This window comes from Typopeltis vanoorti, chromosome 19 (genome assembly GCF_054136105.1).
Source record: "Typopeltis vanoorti isolate ZY-2024b chromosome 19, IOZ_Tvanoo_1.0, whole genome shotgun sequence".
Taxonomy (NCBI): Eukaryota; Metazoa; Arthropoda; class Arachnida; order Uropygi; family Thelyphonidae; genus Typopeltis; species Typopeltis vanoorti.
The window spans coordinates 87,825,941-87,847,077 of NC_143567.1; the positions used below are offsets into that span (position 1 = coordinate 87,825,941).

The 21,137-nt window shown below is 35.5% G+C and overlaps 1 protein-coding gene across 7 annotated transcripts in view; it reads right to left on the reverse strand.

Annotated features, from left to right (window-relative positions):
* Positions 1–21,137, reverse strand: part of LOC150096318 (protein FAM149A-like) — a 257,920-nt gene that overhangs the window by 212,857 nt on the left and 23,926 nt on the right. For 5 of the 7 annotated variants that reach the window (XM_090409191.1, XM_090409193.1, XM_090409188.1 and 2 more), the window contains exons 2-3: positions 8,738–8,813; positions 1,254–1,361 (exon numbers count right to left, since the gene is read on the reverse strand). In XM_090409191.1, coding sequence (XP_090265317.1) covers positions 1,254–1,361; positions 8,738–8,772 — 143 coding nt within the window. In that variant the 5' untranslated portion in view covers positions 8,773–8,813. Of the gene's footprint in view, positions 1–1,253; positions 1,362–8,737; positions 8,814–21,137 lie in introns of those variants that run through there. The other 2 variants (XM_090409192.1, XM_090409194.1) reach the window with 2 other exon arrangements.

A 21,137-nucleotide genomic window follows, 5' to 3' on the forward strand; every position in this document is an offset into this window, starting at 1 on the left:
CAATCTATTATACCTTTCGTTGAACCCATTGACAGACAAAGTGATAATGAACTCTGGCAACCCATTCCATTCATTCACAACTCTTCAAGTGAAAAATCTAATCCTCATGCCCTTACTAACCACACTTTTACTCAATTTCCAGGGATGACCTTTTGTTCTACTCTTTCTAGCTAAATGCTGAAACATTTCCCCCTTCATCAATCCTATAAAACCCTTTAAATAAGTTAAATGTTTCTATCATATACCCTCTTTTTTGCCTATCAACCAACTTGTACAGTCTATACACCCTCAATCTATCCTCATAGAGAATGTTCCACAGACCACTCACCATTCCTTTCCACCATTTTGTCTTCAAGAAACCCAGGAGACCAGACCTAGCATAGTAATCCAGATGTGAACTTATCAAGGTCATATAAAGAGGAATAACAACTTCTTTATCTCTACTTGTGTGTTCTTCAATAGTGAAGTAATCTTATGAGCTACCTTAGTAATACGTCCTCTAAACTTCAACTCTCTCTCTACCACCACCACCACCCTTAAATCTCTAGCTTCATCTATTTCCTAGAATACATTTCCATCAATGCTGAACATAGCTTCTAATCTGTTTATCCCAAAATGCATAACTTACATTCCTCCACATTAAACTGACACCCATTATCTTTTGTCCATACTGACAGCATATTTAAATCACCCTGCAAGCTCTCCACACTGCCTTGATTCACTATTACTCTACCAAATTTTGCATCATCAGCAAAGCACGAATATTTCCTTTTAGGTTATTTCCTATATCATTTATATACAAATTAGACAGCAGTGGTCCTAGCACTGAACCTTGCAGAACACCACTAGCCACCAGCTTTCGCCTGATTTCTGCTCATTCATAAACCACTTTTTGATATATGTCCAGCAGCTGTCCTCTTATCCACATAACCAGTGTCATATCCATCTTCATTTGTTCTAATTTGTGTAACAGAGTTCCATGTGGTATTCAGTCAATTGCCTTTGCAAAATCCAACAGAATCCTCATGTAGCCATTTCCCTTATCCAACTCAGCTGTCACTCCATTATAAAAAGTTAGTAAATTACTAAGACATTACAACAAAGTAATTTTTATAATTTAATTATGAAATATTTTATAATTAAATAAAATTAGTGTTTTATATTAATTAAGAACAATAAAAATTTATTTATTGGGAATCATTAAAAAGTCTGGGAGCTTCTGACTTATGCAAATATAAGGGAGTAAAACATACCTTGAGTGTGATCTCTCATCACTGTTACAGGCAACTGAATTGAAGTCATATTCACTGACTGGTTCAGGAAGCGGATGATTTTGGAGAGCACTCTGTGAAATTCCTTGTCTTCATCAAAAGAAAGAAATATATATAAAATAAATTGTGTCTTATGTTAAGGATATATATATTTTCTTTTGTAATTTTTTTTCAAACATTTCTAAGAATAAGAAAATACTATTAATTAAAAAACAAAACTGCATTAAAACTACATTTGTCTGTGCTCAACTAGTTGCATAAGGTGTGCAGGCAAGGAAGGTGACTCACTTCCACTGTGGTCATAAAAGCATTCCATCCTCAAGAATGTCATCATGCAGCACTTGAGTGCAGTGGGAAGGGAAGAAGAGAGATGAGACTGATCATGAGTGAGCAAGACGTGTGTATATATATATAGAATTGAATAAAGTTTGTGAATGTATGATATAGCACAGCCATGTTTCAAGGAAATGTGATAGGTTGACATCTGCCTTGACATGCTTGTTTAACATGAGTCTCTTATATTGGGCCAAGTTCCAAAGGAGTGAAAAGAGAACAAAACTGTTCTCACCTTCATAAGGGAGATGAATTACAGGCCAGTCTGTATGTCTGGAGTGGTGGTTAAAGTGTCAGAAAGGTTAGCGTGGACTAAAATCCAAACTGGGTTGACAACAGTATCATTCTCTGTGATAGATAAAATGCACAAGGGCTTTGGACAAGAAAGATGCATACACAATGGTATACTTAAATTTTACAAAAGCCTTTGATAGACTACCACATGACACATTGGTAATTAAACTGGAATGGATGGGGGTTGGATAACTGACTAGTGTGTTAGATTGAAGATTAGTTATCAAACAGCTATCAGCAAGTAGTGTACTGGGAAGAGATATCCCAGAAAAGAAAGGTCACTAGTGGTGTGCCTCAAAGGTCTGTTTTGAGATAGTGTTGTTTAATTTGTAGATTAATGATACTAGGAAAGAACTGAGTGGAGACATGCAGTTGTTTGTTGAAGAAAATGAAAAGATGGGAAGAATTATCAGGAGTACAGCAAATGTTATGGCTTTACAAGAGGACCTGAACAGACTAAGCAAATGGACAAGTGGGTGAATTTACCAGTACAATGTGGCAAAGTGCAGAGTTTCAAAATTTGGGAAACGAAGATGGAATACAGAGAATACAAGAGGTGGGGATATATTAGAGGAGATGGAGGAGATAAGGAATCAGGGGTTGATTGTTGATAAGAACTAAAATTTAATGGACACTGCTAAAATTGTGAGAACACCAAGCCTTATACTTCAGCTGCATATGGATTAATGTACACAGATTTGGTCACTTGTCTTTCAAAAGACACACTGCAAAGAGTCTAAGATGATTGATTAAGGTGGTTTGTGGCTTCTGAAATGTTGTGTATGAAGAAAGATTGAAGAAATGCAATTCACAGAGTTCAGTGGATAGAAGAGGAGAATGTAACTGAGACAGATAAGTTGGTAACAGGTTATTACCAGATTAAAGTAGGTGAGGTTTTTCATAGATGGAGCAGAGGCAGTGGGAGAAGAAGAGGACATCTGTGAAGCTGTATAAGGAGGATGAGTAAAAGGATGAAGAACAGGTTTTTGGCATGGAGACTGGTGGTGATTGAAATGAATTGACTGAGATAATAGTGAGTGTGGAGACAGTAAATGAAATTCATATGAATTTACAACTTACTGTAAATGGCAAAGAATGTCCATTCTTTTCTTTATTAATGTTCTATTAATTTCTTAAGGTAAATAATATCAAATGCTTTAATGTAATCTATAAAACAGAGATAAACGTCTTTCTGAGTTTCCAAGTTTCTTTCTAGCATCATTCTGATATTGAAGATACACTCTCTTGTTACACTGTTTCTCATTAATCCACTTTGGACATTCATCATTTCATTTCATTTGCTGCTTTTGATTTTATTCTTTCCAATATCATTCATAATAGTAATTTTATTACATGGCTCATTAGGCTTATTGGTCTGTAACCTTTACATTCAACTGCCTCAGCCTTTTTTGTGATAAATATAAAGATAAAATTTCTGCGTTCATTAGGAACATATCTACTTTCATAAATATTATTATTATTATGTGACACCTCCAGGGAGTCCAAAGACTCATTGAGGGAGAATGTGCCAACAGCATCGAACGATTGATTCCCTTCCAACTACTAACTGTGCTCAAACTTGCTTAATGTTTTGCTGAGCCATTAACAGCAGAGGCTCTACCAATCGTCCAACCTTTGCTGGTATAAATATGGTTAAACGGTTTCCTCAACTGTTCCATTCCATTTTCTTCTAGGGCCTTTAGCATTTGTAATAAATGTCATCCTGTCATCTTGGTGCCTTTTCTGTCTTCCTTTGCTCTACAGTTCTTAATATTTCTTTTCTTAGTACTGGAGGACCATTTACAAGATTGGTAAATTCTGGTATTATATCTCGCTATGCATTTCTAAAAAGATCTAAAATGTATTCAATCCATCTTTTCTTAACTTCTTCTGTTTAAAATAACATTCAGCAAAATCATCTTTGAAAAGTTGTGTGGATCATTCAGATCTTTTTCGAGATGCATAGAGAGAAATAATAATACCAGCGTTTTTTTGTTATTCATTTCTTTTATTTTTATTGTACTTCTTGAGTTTATTGATTTACTTCTATTTATTATTAAGTTCTATTTCTTTTGCTTTCTACAAGCATTCCTAATTAGACTGTTTAAAGATTTATATTCTGATTTATTTTTTCCTTGTCTTCTTCTGCTGAAGAGATTTAATATACTTTCATTCGTCCATGATTTTCTTGTATTTTGAGCCATCTTCAGGATACAGTAATAGGAAGCATCTTTAACAGTCTCCTTCAAACTTTCCAATTCTTTTTTTTTAATCTTCAGCTTGCTATCAGATTCCATTTCATGTTGTAAATGCAATTAAAACAATGTTTAATTTTTGTTGCATACTTATTTTTAACTGAGTCATTGTTTAAGTAACTGAAATCCAAATGAGGCTCTTTATTATAACTGTTAGTGTTCTTTATAGACCTGCAAAAGGCATATGACAAGGTGCCAAGAGAAAAGCTGTTCAAAACACTACAGTTAAATGGTGTCACTGGAGCATTATATCAAGCAATACCTAGACTTTATTTAAGTTGTAAGTAAGTCTCTGACTAAATTGAATAACTGTTGTAATAAATTGAGTATGAAAATCAGCAATAACAAGACAAAGAGAATGAAAATAGGCCAGAAACATTGAAAATATCACCTGCATCGTGAATGAAGAACATATATAACAAGTAAAACATTTCAGCTACTTTTAGTGAAGACAGTAAATTAAATATGGAAATAGACACCAGAATCAACAAAGCTGGTATGGCAGGAAGTCAACTGAATAAATTTATAGGAATAGGAGAGAAATTAGTCAAAATACTAAATTAGCTGTATACGAGATCATGTTCAAACTAATTTTAACTTATGGATTTGACAGCTAGAAATAAAACACCTGACTAAAGACTAGAAAACAATAGATATGAGAGTCCTGAGAAAGATTAGGGGCATGAACAGATGGCAATATCATATTAAAAACGAGGATATTAGGAAAGAACTTGACATTATTAGCATCCAGGAATGTGTTATCAGAGCTAATGTCAGGTGGTATGGTCACACACATAGAATGAAAGAGGAAAGATTAGCAAAACAAGTGTTCTCTGCTAGGTTGGCAGGAAATAGACTCAGAGGAGGACCAAGATATAAGTCAAATGATACAGTAAAAAGTGCTTTAGAAGACAGAAATATAAGATCTGATAATGTTGGAATCTTGACAGTTAACAGATTGATTTGGAGGAAAATTGTTGATAGTAAGTTAGTAATTTTACTGTTTTTCCTCCCACACTCTCGTGTGGGAGAAAAAAACAGTAAAATGTCACTCTTATAATTATATGGCAAAAATAGTAAGAAGAAAATAATTTGCACTTTCTTTTCAAAACACAAAAAAAAGAACATTGTAAATTCAGCCAATGAAAAAAGAAAATATTACATATTTTTCTTCTGTTATCTATTTTTTTTTTTTCTTGTAGTACAAAGAAGAAATCACTGCATATAACATGGGGTATGCAAGAAGGCAAAAATCTGGAAATTGATTACATTGTAATGAATAGAGAAATCATGTCAGAAAAAATTATTCATGTAAGAGTTCTAATATCAGCAGATATAACATCTTCTCCTAGGTTAGATACATGGCCTTATTGAAGTAGCTAAACCTTTGCTACTATTATACACTAAAATGAATGAGCATGTTCCCCAAGTAATTTATGTTTGTAACAGTTGTCTTGCGAATGATTTATAAAATAAATTCTCTGAAATATCTGCAGATTGAATAGGTCTATAACACCCCCCCCCCAAAAAAAAAGATTATGTTACACATATGCTCCTTTTCTTTTAAAATAATTCAAATCCTCTTTTTCAAGATAATTGTATCAAATAATTTATAATTTTTCAATAATAAAAGTGAAACTGATCATTATAAATTAAGAAATTATTTTGGCATAAATACAAACTCCTCAAATTGACTCACTTGCACTTTCTCTTTGATTAAATTGTCAAATTTACCAATTTGGTATAATGCTCTAACATTCCGAGTAGCTGGTTGTAAGAGCTCATTTATGGTTTTCAGATCAATATATTATATGATATCAATATACAACATCAATGTCTTGTTAGTGTTATATTTGAACTGTACTAAAAAAATAGCGAGTTTTTTTTTTTTTTTTTTTTTACAAAATTATACCATGTAGCTTTCTATAATAGCCAGACTGGAAATTGGCACTGTCCTAGTTTGTTGTTGCTGTTTGGTTTAACAATAGTTGAGGTTTCAAAAATGGTGGCAATAAGGAAGTGTATATCAGTAGCAAGGGAGATTTTGACAGGGAGGTTCCCCTTAATTTTTTGCTGTGGATACACGGAAAACTGTTACATGCATGCCTCAAAAAATGTTGAAGATTTATGGACTATTAAGGTTGAATGAGAAAAAGGAAATGATCAGAGCGTGAGAAGTTTGATGACACACTGGAGTATTCCAAAAACAAGAATAGCATCACCAGAAATATACAGCATCACCGATGATAATAATGGAAACAAAGTGAGGGAGCTTAAGCAAAAGGTGACAAAAATGAAAAGTGAAGTTAAACATATTAGGGAGGCAGAAACTGAACAACTAAAGAAGAGATTGTCATAAATGAGAAGGAAGTTATCAGGAAGAAGCAAGCATCAAAAGATGGTATGGTGGCAATATATGGAGATTCAATCATTATAGGTGTGGTGAATAAACAAGGTATATATAACATGTTTTCCAGTACAATTAACAAATATTTAATTTGCATGGAAGGAAGGAATGGACATCAGAATTAGGTAGTGGTGGGCACAAATGATTGGATGAATTCAGACAAGGAATGTAGAAATGGATGAGTAATGTTAACTGCAAGAGCAGAAAAACCACAACTCGTGATGGACTCAGAAAGTTAAAGTGACAGTCAGTGAAAAGAAGAACACATACTGAAAGTTCCTGGTAAGTGAGTCAGCTTGTGCTCTGAGAGAATACAGAGAATGTAAGAAAAGCACTGTGTAAACCTAGATAAACAAAAGTCATGGGAAGAACATTGAAAATAAATATCAGGAAGATGGCATAATATTCTGGAGGTTACTGAAAAAAGCTTAAAAATGGAGGAAGAGTATTGTAAAAGGAAAGATGACAAAGGTGACATGAAACCTGAAGATAAAGATAGTCTAGATCAGGGATCGGCAACCTTTTCAGACTCCTAAGCCACATTCTACTTTTGTTTTTAATAATCAGGCTGCAAGAGTTAATTAAGAGAAAATAATGCGTGAAAAAAATACTTAAGTTATCAATTTTTATTATATCAAGTTTAAAAAAACACAGAAATATTTAAAGTACGAGATATGAAACAAGCATGAAAATGAAACTCAATTAAAAATTATTATCAGGTAAAAACAAAGTAATATGGTTATGCATCACAATATGTGTGTCTCCCTGCTTAATGTGACTTTTGTGATTGTTTTCCCTTAGCCAAATTATCTATATTTATATCCACTTTATAACCTGAAGTGCAAATCAGAATCGAAGCATGCAAATGTTCATCAGTCAGTTGAGAAGAAATTTATTTTTTCTAAAACTCTTGGCAGAAAATGCTTATTCACAAATGTATGTGCTTCCAAATGCCACTATCATCTTTGCAAAACTGATTAATACTTCAAATTTTTTGGTAAGCATCGATAAAATTTTGGGATATTTTCTAATGAAAATGATTGCTTTAATGTTTCATTCAATTCTGTTGTAATTCTTCTGTCTGCAGTTGGCTTGGTGTGTCATCAATGTCGACATTAAAAGAGTTCAAACATAATCGCATTTCAATGTTATTTTTATGAAAATCAACAAATCCTTGTTGAAACTTCCATTTGTAAATCTTCAATAATACCAACAAAAGGAAACTTTTGTTGGTATTTCCAAGTTGCACGGCCGATATCACGAAGTATAGGCATAAAATTATTTTTAATTTATTATTCATATTATAAAATGTATTATTTAAATAATTCAACATACAGGCCACATGCCATGTAAGTATGGTCAACCTTTTATGGGCCGCCAAAAATGCACATTTGGGCCACATGCAGCCCGCCGATCTCTGGTCTAGATGACTAGAGTAATCACTTTGAAATTCAGATAAATGAAACAAGCAGTGACAGCAACATTCAAGAGGAATGCAATCAGGAGTATATATATATGAACACTTGAAGTAGAAAAAAGTTATCAAAATCCTGAAATGTGGAAAGGCAGCTGGAATAGATGAAAAATGAGGAAGCTTAGAAAAGAACAAGCTGGATTCAGGCCAAATTGAGCTTGTGAAGATCAAATTTTAATTTAAAACAAACAATTCAGAAATCATGAAACTATGACAAAGATAGGTATTTAAGTTTTAGAGATCTGGAAAAAGCATATTATTATTATTTGACACCTCCAGGGAGTCCAAAGACTCATCGAGGGAGATGTGCCAACAGCATCGAATGATTGGTCCCCTTCCAACTACTAACCACGCTCAAACTTACTTAACTGAGCCATTAGTAGCAGAGACTCTACCAATCGACCAACCTTTGCCGACAAGGTGCCAAGAGAAAAGCTATTAACACACTAAGTTAAATGGTGTAAATGAATTGCTAGATACATTGATATAAATTATAAACTAAAATTCCAGATTTAAAGAGAATTCGAATGTGTTTAAGGCACAGTATAATGAGCTGTGTGTATGACAAAAAGGACTTCCTAGATAAGTCTGTGACTCCATTGGGTCCTAGGGTGATTATGATGATAATAATAATAATAATAATTGGTTGATAGCTAGGCACTTAAAACAGAGACAGAAAAATTGCCTAAAACAATTTACTTACACATTCAAAACACTCCTGGAGATTCTCTTTGTCATAGTTAACGTAGCTTACTGACATAGGCTGCTACATCTTCCTGCTGTCATAAAAGGTATTAAATAAAAATGAATACCATAAATATTACATAGCACTCTAGCCATAATGTATATATGCATTAAATGCAGCATGGATGCACACACCCCTACACACAAAGAATATTCGTATGATATTATTTTTTTAATTAATAATTAACATTATTAATTATAAATGTTTCTTTAAAGAAATATTTCTATTATTAATACCAGACCTTCATGGAATCAAAGAAATCACTATTTATTTCCCTTACACATCTACATTACTTGGAAAGAAGTCAATGGACACCATAATGTGAGGAACAAACAGCCATGGTGCCCACCTTAATAAGATGTAGGACCTCCTTTTGCTGCAATGACTGGAGTAATCCTACAGGATATACTGTTCACAAGGAAACAATAACAATTAATGGGAATTGTGGACCACTTTTCCTGCAGGCACATAATGAGGTCCTGGACAGTTGTGAGTGGATGTCCCTTGACCTCACCTGATGCTCCAGTTCATCCCACAGATGTTCAATAGGGTTCAGATCAGGGCTCTGTGGAGGCCAGTCAAATGTGGTGACATTCATGTCCACAAGCCACTGAGTAAAAGTAGCAGCCTTATGACACAGTGCATTGTCTTACTGAAGGAGACAGCAGTCAGTTCTGTAGAAACACCACAAAGTAGGAAGCACTACGTTAGTAGGAATGTTCAGATACCTCTCAGAGTTCAATGTTCATGGCACCACAAACAGAGGTCCAAGGCCAAACCACGAAAAATGCAACAATAACATCACATCACCACATCCAAATTTCATAGATGGAGATTTGCACTCTGGTGAGAGATGTTCACCAAGTATCTGCCACACCTATCCATCTGCTCAGTAGAGGGTGTAGCATGATTCATCACTCCATAACACAGCTTTCCAAACTTCTGCGTCCATAATATCTCAATGAGCATTCTTCATTGCAGATATTATGGATTTTGCACCACTAAAGATGATGGTGCATGTTGGTTCAGGTAATGTGGGGCTTACATATTGTGGTCCTACCAAGGAAACTCATGTTGTGACGAATGGAACTCCGCATTCAACGTGTTGGCCAATGAATGGCATTATTACGTATTATCCTTCATAGCACCCTACAGTCATGTTCAGTGAATGTGGTTTGTCGTCCACTGCAAGTAACACTTGCAGTTGATTCTCTGCCATCCCATCTCAGTATGGTATCATTGATTGTTTGCCTGGGATGGTCCAGTTTGTCAAGAATTTGCCAAAAAGATAGGTCTGCAACATAGCAACCTATCACAATGCTTCTTTCAAACTCTATCAGTTCCCTTCTCGCAGCCACTTCACCTATAATATTGTACAGGGTGGTGTATTGCAGGTGATGGATTAAGCAGTAGAGACAGTGGATCAAGTAGTGCCATGTAATGGAGTGTAACAAAGTAACCTCCCATGATGACTATTGGGCTTCATGGATGTGTCATGTAATAATAAATCTGAAAAGCTCACAAAATAAATATTTGTTGAATACATTCAAATACTTTCAAGTCTACACATATTATTCATAAAATAATCATAAAACTGTATGAATATTCAGATATGTGTTTACGATTATGTGAGCATAAGATGCAGCTACTCACTGAATTCAGATGACTGCACTGAGTTAAGAATAAAAACATTCTTGGAGAATATAATACAAGAAAATTATATATGTACAACAATCTTTAGAATCAATCTGCTTTTTTTTTACTATATCAAATTTCAATACAAGCAATCAAGTAAGTAATCAGGTAGAATGTAAGAATGTGCAAAAAATGCCAAATGTTAGTACCAATGGCAAAAAATAAAAATGGAATAGTTAGTAGAAATTGTAAGGTGCACCTCATGTATGCTAATGCCAGGAGCATTTTGAACAAGGGGAAGGAGTTTTGGACACTGGTTAGTTCATCTTGCCAAAGGTTACTGGCATTAGTGATACATAGTTGACAGAAAAGATATAGTTAGTGGGGTAGAATGTGAAAGGTATGGTATTTTCAGGGAGGAGAGAGAGAAAAGAATGGGATGTGGGGGAGGAAGTACTGTTGATGATAGCTGATAAACCACACCCCAAAGAGTTAGATGCCAGCAGGACAAAATATAAAGTTGCTATAGACCAGGGGATGTGAAAGATGATGTGGAGAGTATGCATCAGCAAATAAGCTGAATGAGAGGAGGGCAGGTAATGATTATGGGTGACTTCAACTATGGGGAACATAGATTGGAAGGAGGAAATAATATATGAGAGGAAGAAAATGGAACATATGCAGTTGCTAAGGAATAGTTATCTGAAGCAGCATGTGCTGGAATGTTTTAAGGGTGTGAGAGTACTAGATATAGTAAATGTATCAGAGAATTTGTCTATAACCAAGATGACCACATTGCCACCAAATGGTAAGATTGATCATATGGTACTGACTTCAGAGGTGGCTAAATGTGTGAAATTTTCAGTTAAGAGGAGGAATATGTGGAATTACAAAGCTGGCAAGTACGACAAATTTAGGAACAATTGCATGATATGAGAAACTGCAAGGGCTGGATGCTGATAGTGCATAGGTTGTAAACTAGTGTTTGAGGGAAGTAATAGACTGCATACTTACAATCAGGAAGATAAATTAAGTGGGAGGTAAATGGATGAATAGCATCATTAAGAGCTACAAAAAAATTAATGAATAATAAAATAATCTGTGGAGGGAATTCAAGGAGAAAGATGATCAGCAGGCACACAAGCAGCACAAAGCATGGGCCAGAAGGGTGACTAGTAGGGTAAGAAAGGCAAAATCAGAGTATGAGAGAAAATTAGCCTTTAGTCCCAAACAGTTCTTTCAGTATGTTGCAACTAAAAGGAAAAATTATCATGGAAAATAATTTCAATAAATGCCAATGGTAGGGAGGTAACTGAAGCAGACAAAATAGTTGAATTACTCAGTGAAAACTTTGCAAGAGTATATCATCCAGGTGGAGTTACAGTATCTCCATTCCATAAGTAAGACAAGGACTTATATGGAAACAGAGATAGATGAACTGGAGGTGCATATGATATTACAGAACCTTAATGTGAATACAGCTATGGACTTAAATAGTAAACCAGTTTGAGTTTTATGAGGTGCTAGGGAACTGGCAGTGCCTTTGACCACTTTGTTTCAGTCTCAGCTCTGGGATGGTCCCAAGGGAAAGAGGAAAAATAGGTTCCATTGCATAAAAGAGGCCAAAAGACTGAAGTAGCAAATTACCAACCAATCAACATCTCAAAGTCATGGTCAAGATAACGGAGAAGTTGTTTAAGAGCAAAATACATCATATAATGATGATAATTATATGGCAGGCAACATGGTTTTGTGAAGGGTAGGTCATGCCTCAGTAACTTACCTTTTATAATACAGCGACAGCTGAGTTGGATGAAGGTAATGGGTTTACAGTGATACTGCTAGACTTTGCAAAGGCAGGATACCACATAGAATTGTAATTAATAAATTGCAGCACATGGGGATGGATATAAAGTTGGTGAACTGGATAAAATGGTGGTTGATGGGGAGTATTTATAGAGTAATTTATTCAGGAGCAGAATCCAGTAGAAGGCCTGTGACTAAAGGTGTGCCACAGGGCTCTGTTCTTGGGTCACTACTATTTAATTTGTATGTTAATGATATAAGAAATTATCTGATGATGATGTAAGATTGGGTATAGACATCTGAGTTGGATAAAGGTAATGGGTTTACAGTGATGCTGCTAGACTTTGCAAGGGCAGGATACCACATAGAATTGTAATTAATAAATTGCAGCAATTGGGGATGGATATAAAGTTGGTGAACTGGATAAAATGGTGGTTGATGGGGAGTATTTATAGAGTAATTTATTCAGGAGCAGAATCCAGTAGCAGGCCTGTGACTAAAGGTGTGCCACAGGGCTCTGTTCTTGGGTCAGTACTATTTAATTTGTATGTTAATGATATAAGAAATTATCTGATGATGATGTAAGATTGGGTACAGTGATAGTCAATAAAGATGATCAAAATTTTGCAGGATGATTTAAATAGAGCAACTTAAGTTCAATATTTGGTCTCTAGAGCACAGTTGCTGGACTATGTAAAAAATAAAATAAAAATATCTTTAGCCCATCCACAGTACAAAATGCACTACAGGTTTGCAAATATCTTTCATAGGTGGGAGCAACATAAAGACTGGCAGTACAGGCAAAGGAGAATGATGTCAGTGTTTAATGCGGTAAAGCATAAGATTATGCATTTTGGCATGAAAAGATTACCAGCTATGTACCATATTGATGGGACTGTATTCCAGGAAATTGATGAAACCAGGGATTTTAGGGTGTTAGTAGATAGGGAGTTGGAGGGGATACTGCAAAAAATAGCTAAAACAGTATAAATTAAAGATGCAAAGAAATTAAACTTTTGGTTTAATCCTTAATCAAAGTGTAATAAAAAAAATGTGCATGCACCAAGTAGCTTCCCATAATGCAGAGTATTATGCATTATGGGAAGAACCACTATCCAGACCAATTTCAACCTTTATTGCTTTAAAGCTTTGAGTTATTTACAAGATAACTCAAAATCTCACTGAGTAACCCTAAAGGATCACTACTACACTAATCACTCCTGACCTGAATCACTTCAGGATTGGAAACTCAGTGGTGGTACCACCTAGTGACAGGAAAGAACCAGTCACCGAGCAGAACCTCTCTCTACTTCCCAGGAGGCAAGCTGCCATCAGTGGGAGTCAGATCCAGGAGGGTCTCATCAGTGGGAGGGATGACCAAGAGTGGGGATAACAAAGTTGAAGTAATGCAGAAGTCATATTTCCTACATACTAGTAATAAAAAAGGTGTATCACCTTATTATTAAATTATTCTGGATGAGATAGATGTTGCAAGTTTTTTCACTTGATTATACTATAAATTAAAGATACCAAGAAATTATATTCTTGGTTTAATCCTTTATCCAAGTGTAAGCAAAGTTTGCCATGAATTATCTTCACGACTAGGCTACTTGTATATAGAGGCTAATGCATTCACATCAATTGGCTTAATAAAACAACTCATTGGATTACTTGGTTACTGAAGAACATCCTGATGAGCAGATTTACCTCTTTATAGGGCCATGGTAAGACCACATCTTGATTACTGTGCACAGATCTGGTCATCTGGATTTCTAGGGGATGAGGGGATTCAGAGTCAAGTGATCAAGATGATGATAAATCTATGGAAATGTATCTTATGAGGGTGGGTTACAAAAATTGGTTGACAGACAGAAAAGGGATGATATGATTGAAATATGCAAATTATTGAAGGGTTTTTAGGAGATTAATGCAGAGGAAATTTTTCCGAACAGGTCTGGTGGTGGGAGAACTAGAGTCCATCTTGGAAACTAAGCAAGAGTGTGGTTAGCAAGGACATGAGGGCTAGATTTTTTTGCTTGGAGAGTGGTAAATAAGTGGAATAGGCTGTTAGTCTGTTGTGGGCACCAAGACTGTGAATGAGTTCAAAGCAAATTATGATAGATAATGCATGAATGTTGGATGGTGCTTGGCATAATGTTTAGGGACTCCCTTGATGAGTCTCTAGACTCCATGGAGTTGCCCATATAATAATAATTCTTATTATTATTGTAATAATCTGCAGGAAATGGATTCCTGTACCATCTCACAAACTTAATAATTAATGAAATTAAATGAGATTAACCTAAAGCAAAAATGTGTTGCATATATTAGCAAGCAATAGTATTATCTGACCTCTCTCTTTTTTTTTTTGAAAAGCTTAATTTTACAACCAATCCATATCTCATTTTGTGTGAAATGCAGAGAGAGAGAATACAACTGAGGTGATCACATGTGCAATATCTCATCTAATCCTATGATCTTAATATTCCTATTGTTTCCAGTTTCTTCTTTTAAAAAACATGTGACTGATAACTAATTACTGTTACTACATGAATGGTTACCATATATATTATTACATAATACTTCATTCAAGTTTGAGGACCCATTCCAGGATGCCATTCTACTACATGACAAACACTGTACAATTCACAGTCTGTGTGATAGGTGCTATATCATCTATTATCCATGATGTACTATTTCTGTTTGTTAATTGAACATAAGTGTGTTTGTATTCCACAGATCGACAGATGTATATTAATAGATGCTACTGCATAAAACCAGAAAAAGTAAAATCAAGTGTTCATGAAAAATGCATTCAAGACAGTAACATTAATTTACACAAACTGGAACAAATAGGAATGGATACAAAGCTGATGATATGGATATGAGAGTGACTGATGGACAGATATTAAAGAGTAATAATATATACAGGAGCAGAATCTAGGAAAAAGTAGGTTACTAGGAAGTGTACTGCCTAGTAACCTGATTAATTGGTACATAAATGATAGAGGAAATTATATGAAGGGAAATATTCAACTGTACTGCCTAGTAACCTGATTAATTGGTATACAAATGATATAATTGGTACATAAATGATATAATTGGTACATAAATGATAGAGGAAATGATACGAAGGGAAATATTCAACTGTCTACAGACGATACAAAAATGAGTAACATAACAGTTAACTGCAGTGGTGTATAGAGCTTGCAGAATGATTTAAAGCAGGCTGCCAGCATGGGTACCAGTTTAATTTGAAAAGTGTCAAGTTATGCATATTGAGGTGAAATGATTATATGGTGAATAGAAATTATAAGTTATAAATAATAGGTTACGACTTATAAATAGATTATAAGTTGTATCATGGAAATGTTCCCCAGGAAAATTATGAAGTGATGGATTTTGAGGTATTGGCAGATAGGGAGTTGGAGTGCATAGGGTATTACAAGAGTGGCCAAGGAGCTTTGCCCCTTTTGTAATATGCCCTACACAGAGATGAGGAAGTTATCATTTCTCTTTATATTTGATTACTTGGGGATGAGAAAGTGGCTGAGAGGACCCAGAAGTGAGTAACCATGGTGAGTGGTCTATGAAATGATAACAGATTGAGGATTTGTGAGCAGAAATTGTTTGAAAGCAGAAAAGAGGTGATATGATAGAAACATTTAAGTTACTGAAGGGGTTGTATAGGACTGCTGCAGAGGAAATTATTCAGCACATACTAGAAAGGGAAAAACATGGGATCATTCATGGTAACTGAGTAAGTTAATGAAGGCCTCAGGTCTAGAAGTTTTCTGTTTTGCCTTGCTAGTCAATGCATTCAAAGAGAGGTACAACAGATATGTGGATAGTGTGAGTCTCCTGTGATGAGTCTTCAGAGACAATATGGAGATTCCATGCAATAATAATTTATTTGAGAGGTGTGGAAGAGCTATAAGATGTTTTATCAATATTTCTTAAAAAAAAAAAAAAATAAATAATAATAATAATAATAATAATAATAATAAAAAGCTATGTGGATGACTGCCCAACTCTAGATGGTTGATATATTCTTGTAGGTGAATGTTTGAAGTTCTCCCAGTCTTTCCAAAACAAGAATACTGAAGCAGAATACAAGGAAAGAAGATTCCAGAATCTCTGGTGAGAAAAAAAAAGATAATATTTCTGACCAGACTGAAAGCATGTTGAAAGTTTTATTTCTTTAAAGGTCTCACTATGCATTATGAAATAGATTTATTATTATTTTTTCCTCAAGACCTCATAGAGTCAAAGACTCATCTGGGAGTCCTTTTATCACACACACAGCTCATCATACCGTGTCTTAAACACACTCAAACTCCTTGCAGACATCACACTCTCAGACAAGGCATTCCAATCATTCACAACTCTGCATGAGAAAAACCTGCCTCTCACTCCCCTACTTACACCCTCTTTATACAGTTTCCAGGGATGACCTCTGGTTCTCCCCCTATCTCTCACTATTTTATGTAGAACTTCTCCAGCATTGATCCTATAACAATCCCTTACCAACTTGTAGGTTAGATCTCTATCATATCTCCCCTCTTCCTCCTGTCCACCAGACTCTGGAAATTACATCTTCTCAATCTTTCCTAATGCTTGATATTCCAGACATCAGAAACTACCTTAGTCAGTCGCCTTTGGACCCTTTCCAACATCTCTTCATCCTTCTGAAAACCAGGTGACCAAATCTGGGCATAATAGTCCATGTGTGGCCTAATCAAAGCCTTATACAACGGAACAAGAATCTCCCTACTTTTACATGTCAGTGTCCTCCGCATCATTCTCAGAAGCCTTTGTGTTGTCTATGTGTCCCCTAAATTTCCGATCCTTATCCACTATAACCCACAGATCCCTTATTTCCTCCACCTCCAACAATATATCCTCACCAAGCATAAATTCTGCATCCCATCTTTGTTTTCCAAATTTTAAAACCTTACATTTTGCAACATTGAACTCACATTCCCATTTCCGTGCCCAATCACTCAATTTATTCAAGTCTTCTTGTAAGGTCACAACATCTTCACTACTCTTCATGGTTCGTCCCAACTTTGCATCATAACGTAGAGAATGATGGCCTTATTATCCAGAATACAGGATTTAATTATGGTGAAGAAAAAATGTATCTACAGTACATAAATAACACACAACACTTCATAAACAAAATTAAAAACATAATGCTTGACAAAGATGATTTATTAGTCAGTTTTGATATTTCTGCCCTTTTCACAAATGTCCCAATCAGTGACACAATTCTTCTCTTACAGAAGAAATTTCAGCCCCATATTACGGCCCTTTTGGCCCAAGTGCTACATTCTGTTTACTTCAAGTGGCAAAATAATTTTTACCTACTAAAGAAGGTATAGCTATGGGCTCATAACTATCTCCCCTAAATTAATAACTTTTATGTGGAAGCTTTTGAGCAATGTGCTCTAGATTCCTTTACTTTAAAACCTACAGTTTGGCTTAGATACATTGATGATGTTTTTGTTATCTGGCCACACAACTGCCCAACTTTAAATGCTTTCCTCAGCCAACTGAATAAACAACATGAGTGCATACAATTTACCAGTCAAATTGAAACCAAAACTCACTTCCTTTCTTGATACACTGGTCATACATCTTCCCTCAGGAAGTCTATCCTTCATTGTCCACCATAAGCCTGCACATACAGGCCAATATATATAGAAGCTGACTCTTACCATCACCCTTTACAAAAACTTGGAGTTATTAACACCCTCAAATTTCTACAATAATTTGCTCTAATGAACAAGCTCTTAAACAAGAATTACAAATTATTAGGAACACATTTATAAACAATGGCTATAGCAAGAATACCATCAAAAATTCTTCACAAAACTTCACAGAAAAATACAAATAATATAGATTACAGTAAAACCGTAGTTATCCCATACCTTAAAGGGTTTATCAGATAAAATAGAACTCTATACAATTACAATCTTAATGCTGCTTTTAAACTACTTATAAAATTAAAAAAAAACATTAAACACCTCCAAGGAATACAGAATCCATTGCATCTGTAACTTACCTTATGAAACTGAACGCATAATTCCAATCTGTAAAAAAAAGAACACAAACAACACATTAAATATAACAATTTTGGTAAAGCAGGCCTCTTGGATCAGACTCTTAACACCCTATACCAATTTGTTGGAAAGGTATCTGTTCCTTACATCATGTAAAAACCTGGTATGAACGCAAATTCAAGGAAGCCTGTAAAATTTTGATCAACCATACTAAATCTAAATAATAATAATAATGGCATAAAAATCCTGAGAATTTGGATTGCACACATTCAGCTTATGTAAGTTCTTTTCCGTTCTCCAGAGAACATTTACTTTAGGACTCTAAGCAATAATTTCAGACCTTATTGGCCACCATCAATACTGTTTTGTTCTAACTTATCTGTGAGTAATTATGTGAGAGTACATTGCTCTCCAGCTTAATATTAATATATCCCTTAATGATTTGTAACAAATAATAGGGCTCTAGCTTTGATGTAGGAAGTTTTTTTTTCACCAGAAGTTAAGCCAGTAGTGGTAATGGTTGACTCAATTAGTGTGACTTTAGATCAGTGCGACTCTGTAGATCAGTAGCGCACCCAGAATTTAATCTTGGAGGGGGCCAAGCACTCAAGATTTAATCTTGGGGGGAGAGCACTCATGATTTAATCTTGGAGGAGCCGAGTTGAGTAGATGATTTGAGAATGCACACTACATTGCGTACGACCTATGACTGAGCATCTGCAGTGATTGCCAATGCATGATACCCATGATCTCCTCTGGCCTGGCTCGGGCAAACGAAGTAACACTCGGTCTGCAAGAGCACTACTTCGTTCGCCTTTCGTTCACAGTGGCTGGGATTACCGAGAGCTATAGGGTATTCCCACCTTATGTGACCGCTAATTCATAAGTAGTATAGAAATAGAAGACACAACATACATTTTAATTAGGAAAAGATTTTTGGAAAATTTTTTAATGTTTTTTTCCTTTTTCTTTTTTTTTGGGGGGGGGGGCCCTTGGCCCCATGCCTGGGTGTGGCACTGTTGTAGATTGTAATGTAGCTTGTTTCTTTGTATATATATGTGTATACTCCAGATGATGGCCTTGATATGAAGGTTTAAATGTTAATTATTTTGTGTTTATATCAAACTGAAGTTTTACTATAACACGGTAGTTGTTTCCATAATTTTTTAATAAGTTGTTTTATCAAAAATTTCTGTAACAAAGAATAAAAATATAGTCAGTTTTCACTAGAAATGATCACTTCTGCCTATCTATCTTGTCTATTCATGCATTATTGGATTGTGGCAATCAGCTGGAAAACAATATTCTACCTAATTGTCTTAAATGATATCATTATTAGGATTCCATGGAGTCACAAGACTCACCATGGATGGTCTTCATTATTATTATTACTCAAGACCTCATGGAGTCAAAGCTCATCTAGGAGGTCCTTTTATCATACACACAGCTCATCATATCGTGCTTTAAACACACTCAAATTCTCTGCAGACACCACACTCTTAGGAAAGGCTGCTTCTCACTCCACTACTCACACCTTCTTTATACAGTTTAAAGAGATGACCTCTGGTACTCCCCTGATCTCCCACTATTTTCTGTAGAACCTCCAGCATTGATCATATAACAACCCCTTAATAACTTGTAGGTCTCTATCATATCTCCCCTCTTCCTCCTGTCTCCACCAGACTCTGCAAGTTGCATCGTCTCAATCTTTCCTCATAATTGACATTCCAGAGGTTAGAAACTACCTTAGTCAGTCACCTCTGGACCCTTTCCAACATCTCTTCATCCTTCTGAAAACCGGGTGGCCAAACCTGGGTACAATAGTCCATGTGTGGCCTAATCAAAGCCTTATACAAAGGAACAAGATAGTGGTGTGTTTCTAGGAACATCATTCCCAGAAACACACCACTATCACCCCCAGATCTCTTATTTCCTCCACCTCTGACAAAATTCTGCATCCCATTTTTTTTACGAGATTTTAAAACCTTACATTTTGCAACACTGAACTCATATCCCCATTCAATCACTCAATTTATTCAAGTCTTCTTATAAGGCCACAACATCTTCTTTACTCTTCATGGTTCGTCCCAACTTTGCATCATCTGCAAACAACTGAATATCTCCATCCAAATCTTCACCAATATCATTAATATACAAGTTAAAGAGCAATGGCCCTAAAACAGAACCCTGAGGCACACCACTAGTAACTCTCCTTTTCCTGGATATTGCTCCCCCCATACACAACTTGTTGATACCTATCAGGTAGCCAGTCTCCAATCCAATGCACCAATCTAATATCCAACCCCATCCACTCTAGTTTGACTATCAACTTATCATACGGTAATCTATCAAAAGCCTTTGTGAAATCTAAGTATATTACTGTGTATCCTTCTCCTCTGTCCATGGAAGCAGTCACCTTATTGTAATAAGTAAGTAGATTACTAAAACATGACCTCCCTTTAGTAAATCGATGCTGTCCATGAAAGATAATACCATTGTTGTCAACCCAATTCTAGATCCTAGTTCTCACAAGCTTCTCCAACAACTTAACTACAACACTTGACACACGGATAGGCCTATAGTTTGATGCTTGAGTTCTATCACCTCCCTTATGAAGCAGCACAATCTTGCCCTCCTTCCACTCCTTAGGAACTTGACCCAGTGCAAGACTCGTATTAAAAAAATATGTCAAGGCTGGCGTCAACTCCCTGGCACATTCCTTCAGAATACGTGGTGATATATTATCAAGTCCCACAGCCTTATTTACATCTAGTTTGCTCAACTCCCCATACACCTCTTACTCACTTACAGTCAGTCTCTCTTCCCCATCATCGACTGCTCTCAATCTCTCC